A 12,138-nucleotide genomic window follows, 5' to 3' on the forward strand; every position below is an offset into this window, starting at 1 on the left:
GTCACAGACTAAAGAACCAAGAAGAGAATGTCCCTCCCCATATTCTTAAGGTAAATAATTAGGAGTATAAGCAACAGCCTTACCAGCACACAAACATCCATGGGAAGGAACACCCTTCTTCTGCTACCGTGATAGGGTGTGGCTCTCAAGCAAGTGACGATGCCTTGTGCTTTTCCGATGTGACTGGCAGCATGGTCCGCGTGAAGATCCTTTACGCCTATGATTTCAGAAATCTAGCAATTAGGCTGCTCTTTTCTCCTCAAATGCATAACAAGTCAATACAAGCAGCATAGGAAAATCACCTTAACACCTAAAAGGTGTTTATCCTGTGTTTCATATCTGAAAAACAGGATTTATGTGAGCAAAACTGGGCACAAAGACAAGCTGATCATTTACCAGTAACAGGTTTCTGAACATCAACTTTTAAATAGAAGTTTCCTCAAACGACCGCATACCAAGAGCACATTTGGAATTTTAATCAGCTCTTGTGGAAAACACTGCAAGTCTTGCACTTCTTCTCCTCAGTGCAATTTCCATATGACCTCATTTTAAGTATATGCTTAACAAACTTTCTGCTCTTTGCTCCCTCCTTTCACTGCGTTGGCAAACATGTCACTGAAGGAGAGGCAAAACAGGCCTGGGAAATTGGGTAATGACTTGTATTATTCTTTTAGGCTGACATAAAGACATATTGCTTTCTTCAAATGGATGGTACTGTCCTTGCCCCAAATAATTCCATTACAATCCTCATGACAATAAGTGCTCACCAATTTAGAATAGAGTCAAAAGAGCAAAAATATCTAAACTCCATAGTTTTGGGTTGTTTTTTTTTTTTTAAAGAAAAATCTCATAAAAACTTAGAGTTTTATTTCTTCAATCTTTGTCTTAAACATGGGAAAGTATTATTGACAGAGAAGAAAGGAGTCACGTCACAGGTTTTCCAAAGAGTAAGGGTTGCATAAAAGAGTAAAATCATCTGCAATTACCAGATTATTAATTATAGCATGAGGCAGCTAAAGTACTTTTATGAGAATCTGGGTATTTTCATTAGTCTGCATTCCATTCCAAAGAAAGGTATATATTATATTCCCTTTTTACCTCGAAAGAAAAAGAAAAGCTAGTCCGTTATAGTTGGTGCAAAGAAAAATTTTAACATTAAACTGGTTAGACTGTCAAATTAAGAAAGAGTGAAGTATAAAAGGTGTTATGTTGATGGAGGAAAAGAAAAAAAAAGGTGTTATGTTAACAGCATGGAGGTTCCTTAAAAAGCTAATAACAGAGTTACCATATGATCCAGCAAGTTTACGCCTGGGCATATATCCAGAAAAGATGAAAACTCTCATTTGAAAAGATACATGCACCCCAATATTCATAGCAACACTATTTACAATAGCCAAGACACAGAAACAACCTAAATGTCCATCAGCAGATGAACAGATAAAGAAGGTGTGGTACATACATACAATGGAATATGACTCAGCCATAGAAGGAGAATGAAATACTGCCATTTGCAGCAACATGGATGGACCAGAGATCATCATACGGAGTAAAGTAAATCAGACAAAGACAAATATTATATAATTCCACTTACATGTGGAATCTAAAAAATAAAACTAATGAACTTATTTACAAACAGAAACAGACTTACAGACTTAGAGAACAAACTTAAGGTTACCAAAGGGGAAAGGAGTGGGATAAATGAGGAGCAGAGGACTGCAGACGCTCATCATTATATACAGAATAAACAAGGATGTAGCACAGGGAACTATATTCAATATCTGTAATAACTACAATGAAAAAGAATCTGAAATATATACATAACTGAATCACTTTCCTGTATACCTGAAATTAACATAATGATGTACATCAAACAACTATATTTCAATTAAAAAAAGTATTTTAAGAAAGAAAACCATAAAATAGAAAAAAAAAAATACTTACCCAATATTTCTAGTGTTAGATAAAGAAGAGAACTCTGTGTATTTTCAGCATAATTTTCTAGTTCCTGGATATTACGATATGCTTTGTCATCCAAATTTTTTTCCTATAAACAAAATGCTTTATTTGTTTGATGAATGGTTAATAACTTATTATAAAAATGCACAATTTTTCCCCTAAAGAAATGAGTATTAAATAATTAAAACTATTAGTATGAACTGTTTATTACACAATAAAATAAGATAAAAATAAAATTAAAATATTAAAGTCCTACATGTTCACTACTTACAAATCACCCCTCAAAATAATACCTCAGGAATAATCTCAATGCACAAATCACCATGGACGTGGGGTTGGCTTAATTTTTACTTGCTTCTAAAGTCTAAGGTCTTTTTATACAGTTCATGAGGTTCTCACAGCAAGGATACTGTGGTGGTTTGCCATTTCCTCCTCCAACTGACTCACTGGAAAACCCCTGATGCTGGGAAAGACTGAGGACAGAAGAAGAGGGCATCAGGGGATAAGATGGCTGGATGGCATCACTGATGCAATGGACATGAACTTGGGCAAACTTTGGGAGATGACGAGGGACAGGGAGGCCTGGTGTGCTGCAGTCCATGGGGTGGCAAAGAGTCGGACAGGACTGGATGACTAAACAACAACAAAGTCTAAGGTGGGGGCTTCCCTGGTGGCTCAGTGGTAAAGAACCTGCCTGCCAATGCAAAAGTCACAGGTTTGATCCCTGGGTTGGGAAGATTCCTTGAAGAAGGAAATGGCAACTCACTCTAGCATTCTTGCCTGGGAAAGGCCATGGACAACGAGTCTCTCGGTCTACCATGGAGTCGCAAGAGATTCGGATATGACTTAGCCACCAAACAATAACAAAGTCTAAAATATCATGGAGAAAATTACTTAACTGAGCTCCTAATTAAGCATTTCAGACATTATTGCACCTCCATCCCCCCACAGAAGAAACCATATTCCATAAAGTAATGATTGATTACCAGAATACACTATATTCAAGAAACAGAAAAACGTAAATCTTAGAACAAGCACATCTAGCAACTTTTATAATACATTTAAAAAGACTCCATGGCCAAAGTAATATTATTCCTCCACCCCTTCCTCCTGTTTTAAAACTAGGAGAAACTGGCACCAGTTTCCCGGGGGCGGGGGGGAGATATCCTCCAGACCTTTCACATTAAAAAAAAAAAAAAACCTGAAACAATTCACACACCATAAAATCTTCTGAAGTATACAATTTCACAGTTGTAGTAAATTCCAAAGTTGTGCAATATTACCAATATCTAATTCCAGAATGTTCTCATCACCTCAGAGAGAATCCTGTATGTATGAAGCTGTCACTTCCCATTTTCCCCTCTCCTGATCGCCACAAACCACTAATCCACTTTCTGTCTCCATGGATTTGTATACTGCAAACATTTTATAAAAGGGCAGTGATACGATATGTGGCATTTTGTATCTGGCTTCTTTCAATTAGCGTATTTTCAAGGTTCGCCCATGTTGGCACATCTATTAGTATCTCATCCCTTTTAAGTGAAGAAAACATAGATAATATTCCATCGTATGTTTATTCACTCATTCATAGACTCTGAGTCATTCCCACTTTTGGACTATTATGAATAATGCTGCTATGAACATTTGTGTACAAGTTTTGCAAGGACACATGTTTTCATTTCTCTTATCAACCTAGGAGTGAAATTGCCAGGTCTATGATAACTCTATGTTTAACTTTCTGAAGAATCTGCCAAACGGTTTTTCCAAACAGCTGCACCATTTCACATTTCCATCAGCACTGTCCGAAGGGTCCCAGTATCTCCATATCCTCACCAACACCTAACTATTGTTCATTCTTTTTATTAGTGCCATCCCAATGGGTATGAAGTAGTATCTCATTGTGGTGTGCTTTTTTTAATTTCTGTTTATTTATTTGTGTCTGTGCTGGCTTTTCTCTAGTTGCAGGGAGTGCGGGCTTCTCCCTGCGGTGGCTTCTCTTGCTGTGGCCCACCGGCTCTAGGGCGCATGGGCTTCAGCAGTGACAACACGTGGGCTTGGTAGCTGCAGCCTGTGGGCTCGAGTCATTATCTCATTTTGGCTTATATTATTACTACTGTAGCCTATGGTTATTAACAGATTGTATCCAAATAAACTAAATAAACTTACATTTTCATGACAACAGTGTATGACAAATATTAGGTCAAGGACACTCAGCCAACAATGTGTCAGAAAGAACACACAGATCAGTCCCAGTCATCAAGCAATCTGCAAGCCTGGTTGGAACTAGAACTTAGTTCTAGTAAGATTCTATTTGCTAGAACCATCAGACTTTCTTTATTCATTCTATTTGGACAGCGCTTCAAGCACTGGATGTATATAACGATATATGTACAACTATTCTCATTTTGATGATATTAAGGAATTATGCATACTTTTTAAGGTCTGATTATCACATTGTAGTTATATTGTATACAAGTTTTTTCTTTTCAATTTTTATTTTATATTGGAGTTGATTTACAATGTTGTGTTAGTTTCAGGCGCACAGCAAACAAAGTGATTCAGTCATACACATACTTACATCTATTCTTCAGATTCTTTTCCCATTCAGTTTATTACAGAACACCGAGTTTCCTGTGCTATACAATAGGCTCTTGTTGATTATCTGTTTTATACAAGTTTTTATCTTTTCAAGTTACATGTATATTTACAGATCAAATGATAACATGTCTTGGGTTTACTTTAAAATAATCTAATAGGGTTTAGTGAGGGAAGTTGGTAGAAAATAAATGAAATAACATTGGACATGGGTTTATAAATATTAAAGCTGGGTGACAGATACGTGAAAGTATATTACACTATTCTCTCTACTTTTATATAAGTCTGAAAATTTTCTATTATTTAAAAAACACCAAAATAGTAGAGTATGATATGCACATGCATGCCTCTGCCTGGATGCCCGTTTGCCTGTCTGTCTCCAGGTACTGGGATAGGAGCCTGAGGTAGGTGGCATGCAGTGATGGAGAACAGATGAAATGGCACAGTTCTCTAAAAGTCTCCTTCCTCCAAAATAATATGCATATTAAAACATTTCTTCCCTGAAGAATTAGCCTAAGGGTTAAAAGAGGAAAAAAAACAAGACATGAGCAATTGCAACTTACTCTCTCATCAATGATTTTCATAAGCCATCTTTTAGTCAGATTATGTCTTCTGACAGCCTAAAAAAAAAGTTTTAAGTTTTTAGAAAGTACCACAAATGACTTCTGTAGACTTGAATAACATAAACAAACCAAATACAAAACCAGGCCAGGGAACGTTTGTAATAACTCTTCACCAGACAGCTATGTTAAAAACCTAGGGAAAAAGAAAATGTCTCTAGAAAACATTTTAAAACATTTCCAAGTAAAGATAATATATCCAAAACCTTTTCACTAATCTTTTCCTTATACTATTAGTAATTAGTGAATCCACTTTCAAAACAAACAAAAAAACAAGAATTAAGCAGAGCAAGCTTCTCTACGTGATATGCCTCAACTTCTATGCTTATTACAAACTTTTCCCCCATAAAATGAAGACCCTATTTAATGAAAATAACCACTTTATAAAAAAGAAAAGGGTAACAAAGCTCCAAAGAAAACAATCTGCAGGGTACAATGTTATCTTATAAGTAAAGACATTCCATTAAGAAAGAGCACACTTAGTGCTCAGATTTTGGTCTCTAATACCATTTCCATCAAAGGAAACAGACCCTAAAAAAGGGGATTCCAGAGCTGGAACAAGGGAGATTCAAGAGGATCCTAAACCATTTTATTGTGCCAGAAAATAGAAAGTGGAAAAAAAAAAAAGATAGGAGGCATGTTAGGACACAGGAGCCAGTTTGAAGGGACTCTCGTTGTCCAAATATGGGACTATTTGAATACCAAATAATTAAGTACAGTAATGAGGTATAATCTGCCTGCCAATGTAGGAGACATGAGACGTGGGTTCATTCCCAGGGTTGGGAAGAGCCCCTGGAAGAGGAAATGGCAAATCAATCCAGTATTCTTGCCTGGGAAATTCTACAGACAGAGGAACTTGGTTGGCCACAGTCCATAGGGTCTCAAAGAGTTGGACACAACTAAGCGAATGAGCATGCATGCAAGCAATGAGTTATAAAGTACTGAAAAAGAAAAAAAGAAATTCAGGAGTTTATACCAATAATTAATAAACAAATAAATAACAGGAGCGTGAGAGCACTTGCTTACAGTAGCGTGCCAAGTGGTAAATGTGAACAGAGCATTAGAGTTGGGACATTATCACTCTGTAATCATAACAGTAAAGACTGGATAAGAACCATCAGTGCATGTTACGTTTCACAGGAAACTGATAAGGAGCAGGATATTTGCATTGTCTTAAAGTTGATTAGTTGCAAGGGAAATTCTAATTATACAGTAGATTACACATTGGGAAAACCGGGCAACATCTTGAATGTTAAGGAAAATGAACAATGCCAAGAAAGGACAGATGGACAGAATGTGTCTCCAGATGTGACGCTCCGAGAATACATCGCCGATGCAGTATTCTGGCCAAGAGCACACAACCTGAACCATCTAAGCAGGAGAAAACATTAGACAAATGCAAAATGAGCAATGTTCTACTACAAAAAACAAAAGATGTTATACACTTCAAAAATGTCAATGTCATAGAAGGCAAAAAAAAGCTATGGAAATGTTCCAGCTTAAAGTAAGCTAAAGAGATATGACAAAAAATACCTGACTGGATCCTACACTGGAGGGGAAAAATACATTAATTTATATTATTAGGTCAACTGACAAAATTGGAATATGAATGGAAAATCAGATGAAAGTTATTTCAAAGTTAAATTTACTAAAGTCAATAACTATTCTGGTTAAATAAGACAATGTCTCTATTCTTAGGAAATACTAAAGTATTGAGGGATAAAGAGACATAATGTAAGCAACTTATACTCAAATAATTTAAAAAAATTATGTGTGAAAATATACAGAGATCATGCCAGCACACACACATGTGAGTGAGCACATACAAATAATTAACAAATAGGATAAAATGTTAACAACAGGTAAATCTGGGTAAACGACCTAGAAGTGTTCTTTACAATATTTTTAATTTTGTAACCTTTCTGAAATTTTGAAGCTATTTCCAAATAAGTTTTTAAACACTGCTTTTTTGCCAAGTCAACACCAGGTATAATACATTTTCACAAGAAATATTAGTAGTGAAACATAAAGTCTCCGGGATATCCTACACTTCAACTGAGACTCTAAGATGTCACTGATATTAATGTAAAGGCTGGCAGGCCCACCAATACACATCCATGTGGCAAAGGATGACGTGTGCAGAACGGAGCCCACTTTGCCCGACAGGCGCGCAGCAGAGGCTAGGAGGGCGGCAAAGAGTTGCTTTGGAAGTGCTCTCAGCATTGCTACAACTACCCAGCAGCACTCCCACGGGCCTCTCTCCCCAGTTCCAAGAGCCAGCCTGGGATACCTCAGTCACCTCAGTCTCGCTCTCCTTTTGCTCTGCACATGTCTGAGTAGGGCAGGGATGTTTGATCTTCGTAACCACACCATCAAGCACCATCCCTGGCACATGAAAGTACTCAGTAGACACTAAACCACTGAAAAGTCAGACTCCTATTTACTCAAGACTGACGCTGTAACAGCTGCAGTCCCTTGACCACAAAACAGAGTTCTGTCTGATTCTGAAGGAAATCAGAGATCAAGATAAAAAAACACATACTTATAAGAAGCTAAAAACCTGTTGAATAAAGGTATCAAAACTTTGGAAATAGAAGCCAGATGGAATAAAAATCATGGCTATAATTATTAGAAATTATAGGAATTCATCTCTTCTGTGCTCTAAAAGCAGCAATGAAACAGTGCGGCAGGAATGGACCTTCTGTTCCCCGATTTAACCTTCTACAGAACCCGAAGCTCTTTAAGTAATCAATGGAAAGTCTGACGGGACAGTGGCGCAATAAGCGTGTGCTCCAGCAGAACGCGGAGAAGCAAAAAACACGTCATCAGGACAACCGCTCTGAACACTACCTGCTTCCTTCAAATGCTCACGTTCATCTGCAATACCTGTCATATCAGAGAGCTGGCCAACATTAATCACCAAAATGTAAGCAGCTTTTAAAACTGGACAAATTGGCATACATGTAAAACATTCTGTAATTCAGATATGTCTTCTGGCATTTAAGTGAAGCCAAGACAAGATAAATTTATGTTAAATAAATCTCTGATTTTTCAACTTATTTCCTGACAAAGGCCAGAATTTTCGATACAAGTCTTAGCATAAACTTCTAACGCAAGTCAGGTTTGCATATAAAATAAGCAGTTTCTGGACTTTGGAGAAACTTTCCTCTAAACTGAGTCAGCCAGGATGAGGTTCTTGAAGTGGGATGAATAAAGGGAAACAACTGATCGGATACTCACGAGTTTCCCATCCACTTTTCCTTCCCAGCCCCTGGTGGAGGGGCCTGGCCCTCCAATTACTGAGGCTCTGTGATGTCAATCTGGGGCCCAGAAACAGGGCCTGCCTCTGCTGGGGCACAGACCTGAGAAGGGGTGTACCAGTCAGGCCTGTCAGAGGCTCCTGGGACAGACGCTGTCTTCTGGCACTCACAATACGACAATGCGGACACAGATCAAGGACGAAAGGAGCCTAAACCCCGTCCTCTGCTCCTAGTTCAACATATTTCTAAACTGCGTTAAGGCTAGCTGTGAATGAGGAATCCATACAGCTTTAACGTAAAACTAACTACTAAATACATCTTAGTGTACAAATAACAACCTCGCCCATAGGCTTCCATTCTCAGATACCTAAACTTCATCAACAAAGAGGCAATTCTATGAAACCAGACAAGGCAGCTTTAGGAATGATAAGAGCACAAAAGATCAATGCATCATCATTTTCTACAGTCCAGAGTACGAACTAAAGCACTGGAATAAGGAGCTACTTGGCAGACAGAATAGAAAATTTACCTGTCATTGTTTCAAAATTTGTAGGGTTTAAATTCTGCAACCAAACATGTGGAAAATAATTTATAACATAAACAGACCAAATTCCTCTTTCTTCTTTTAATAAACACACTAAAGATGTATGCAAATTATTTGTTAATGATATTAAATTCTGTCAAAACTAACATATATCTGAACGTTATATGAGCCCAAGAATATTTTCAGGACAGATTCCCCATTGCCACTATCCAACTTGTATGTAACAAAAAGTATGCTTAAATAACATTCATACAAATGAAAAGTAGCTATTTTTGTTTTACCTTCCATAGTTCAATGGCCACAGGCTGATGTGGTGGATTGTCACCATATATATCATCCACAGTTTTCTTCCAAAACTGCATTCGCATCAGTCCAATTGTTTTCTCAGAGACAGAGTCCTTAATCTATAAACAGGGTTTAAAAACATTAATAACTGCACTACTCAGAGTCTCAGAAATCACTATTTATAACTGCAAAATCATATAATTCAGTCTTCTCTGCATTTAATTTTTCCTTGAAGTTATATATCAGTTAAATTTTCACCATTATGAGTTACCTAAGTAAAAGCTACAGATTACTTGGTGATTATTCAAAAATATTCTCAAGGTCTGCATTCAAAAATATGAGCAATTCTTCTAAAAAAGTTATAAGGAAAAACAAAGGAGGGGGGACATTTTGTTTAAAAGGAATTTAAGAAAGATCGACGAGTCACATATAGACCTATTTGAATCCGGATTTAAAGAGAGACACAACTAGGAAAATCCGAACACCAGATGTTTAATGATATTAAGGAATTATTTTTAAATTTTTAATGTATAATAATAGTAGTGTTATTTTTTTTAAGTGAATTCTTTTAGAGATGCAAATTGAAATATCTGCAGATGGAAAAATTCATCTGAAACATAACTTCAAAATAACCTGGAGGTGGGGATGATGTGGCTGAGGAGTAAAGATGAAAAACAAGATTGGCCATGAGTAAGTAACAGCTGCAGGTGGGTGATGGGGTACATGAGGGTTCATTATATTTCTCTCTCTGTATATGGATATACTTCATTCTAGACATGATTGAAATTTTCCAATGAAGTTTTAAAAAATAAGTGGAAGCGAAGAAAAACAATCCTCACTTGGTTAGTGATAGCACAAATATTTTTTAAGTCTGAAGATAAACCTAGGAAATAGAACCAGAAGTTTTTTAGAGGAAGCAGAGAGGAAATATTATTTATCAAACGTCTACAAGTTCCAGGCCCTGTGCAAGTACTGTACCAGATGTTACCTGGTCACAATCATCAGAACAAACTCACAGGGTCCTTACCAACACATTCATTCTACAAGTACAGAAACTGTGGCTCAAAAAGGTAGAAGCTTATCTCAGGTACATGGAGAAGACTGTGGCGAGGGTAGGGGCTGACTCCAAAGGGACACATCCGGGAATCTTTCAGGTTGATGGAATTGTTCTGTATCACAACTCTGATGCTACATACATGACTTTAAGCAGTTTTCAAAACCTATAGGTCTATACACCACAAAAAGCAAATTTTACTGTGGTACATTTAAAAAAACTCATTTGTTTATTCACTAAGTAACTTTTTAAAAGAAGACTGTTAGATTCTTTCCCTAACTTACTACTGATTAAGAATGGCCTTGTTAAGTTCTGGCAAGAATCATCAATGCATGCTAAATCTAGGAGGAAAATTTTTTATTTCTAACTGAGCTATAATTGACACTTAACAGTTTCATAGTTTTAAGTATACAATATGATTTGATATGAGAGTGGTGGGCTACAGTCCATGGGGTCGCAAAGAGTCGGACATGACTGAGTGACTAAACCTACCTACCTACCTATATATTGTGAAAGATCACCACAGGTGTCATTAATATCTACTATCACCACACAAAATTAGAAGTCTGTGTATGTCGAGAGCTTTTAAGATCTGCTCTGTTAGCAACTTTCACATGCACAGTAGCAGCACTAGCTGTGCATTTCATGCCCACGCCTTATTTACTTACAATGCAAGTTTCCACCTTTTAACCACCATCACTCATTTCACCCACCTCCTACCCCTGCCTCTGGAGACCACCAATCTGTTCTCTTTACCTATGAGCTTGGGAATTGTTTGTTTTGCTTTTGCTTTAGATTCCACATGTAAGTGAGATCATATGGTATTTGTCTTTGTCAAACTCATTTCACTTAGCATGAAGCCCTCAAGGTCTGCCTGTGTTGTCACAAATGCCAAGATTTCCTTCTTCTTTATGGTAAGTAATAACTCATTGGGGAGATATACCTCATCTTTTTTAAAAAATATATTTACTCATTTATATTTTCGGCTGCAGCGGGTCTTCACTGCTTCCTCCGGGCGTGCCCGAGTTGCGTGAGCCGGGCTGACTCCGGTGCGGCGCACAGGCTTCTCACTGCGGCGGCCTCCGTGGTGGAGCACAGGCTCCGGGGCGCACGGGTTTCAGTGGACGCAGCAAGTGGCCTCGGGTGGCCGTGGCAGGCTCTAGGGCGCTCAGGCTTCAGGAGCTGCAGCTCGTGGGCTCAACAGCCGTGGCGCACAGGCTTCAGTTGCCTGTGGCATGTAGAATCTGCCTGGGCCAGGGGAACCTGTGTCCCCTGCACTGGCAGCAGATTCTTATCCACTGTACACCAGGGAGGTCCCGAGAAACCACGCCTTTATCCAGTCATCCACAAATGGACACAGGTGGCTTCCATGTCTTGGCTATTGTAAATAATGCTGGGATGAACAAGGAGGTGCAACTATTTTTCCAAGTTAGTGTTTTCATTTCCTTTGGCTAAATACCCAGAAATGACTAGATTTTGTGGTAGTTCTAATCTTTTGAGGAAACTCATACCATTTTCCACAGCGTCTGCAGCAACTTACATTCCCACCAACAGTGCACGAGGGTTCCCTTTCCTCCACATCCTCAACATTTGTTATTTCCTGTCTTTTTGATGACAGCTATTCTAATAGGTGTGAGGTGATACCTCACTGTGGTTCTGATTTGCACTTCTCTCAAAGTGATGCTGAGCACATTTTCATGTACCTATTTGCCGTATATGAGGTAAATTTTGATGAGGACCACAGTCTTAAAATGTCACATTCAACAGGAAAAAAATATTAACACCTTGACCAGCGACCAAAATTGGTATCACCAGTAAGAGGCA

At 38.0% G+C, this 12,138-nt stretch overlaps 1 protein-coding gene across 4 annotated transcripts in view; it reads right to left on the reverse strand.

The window, feature by feature from the left end:
• Positions 1 to 12,138, reverse strand: part of NDUFAF6 (NADH:ubiquinone oxidoreductase complex assembly factor 6) — a 35,762-nt gene that overhangs the window by 9,930 nt on the left and 13,694 nt on the right. For all 4 annotated transcript variants that reach the window (XM_043483644.1, XM_043483647.1, XM_043483646.1 and 1 more), the window contains exons 3-6: positions 9,257 to 9,379; positions 5,115 to 5,171; positions 1,942 to 2,044; positions 84 to 217 (exon numbers count right to left, since the gene is read on the reverse strand). In XM_043483644.1, the coding sequence (XP_043339579.1) occupies positions 84 to 217; positions 1,942 to 2,044; positions 5,115 to 5,171; positions 9,257 to 9,379 (417 nt within the window). The remainder of the gene's footprint in view (positions 1 to 83; positions 218 to 1,941; positions 2,045 to 5,114; positions 5,172 to 9,256; positions 9,380 to 12,138) is intronic.

Source organism: Cervus canadensis, chromosome 12, assembly GCF_019320065.1.
Source record: "Cervus canadensis isolate Bull #8, Minnesota chromosome 12, ASM1932006v1, whole genome shotgun sequence".
Lineage (NCBI taxonomy): Eukaryota > Metazoa > Chordata > Mammalia > Artiodactyla > Cervidae > Cervus > Cervus canadensis.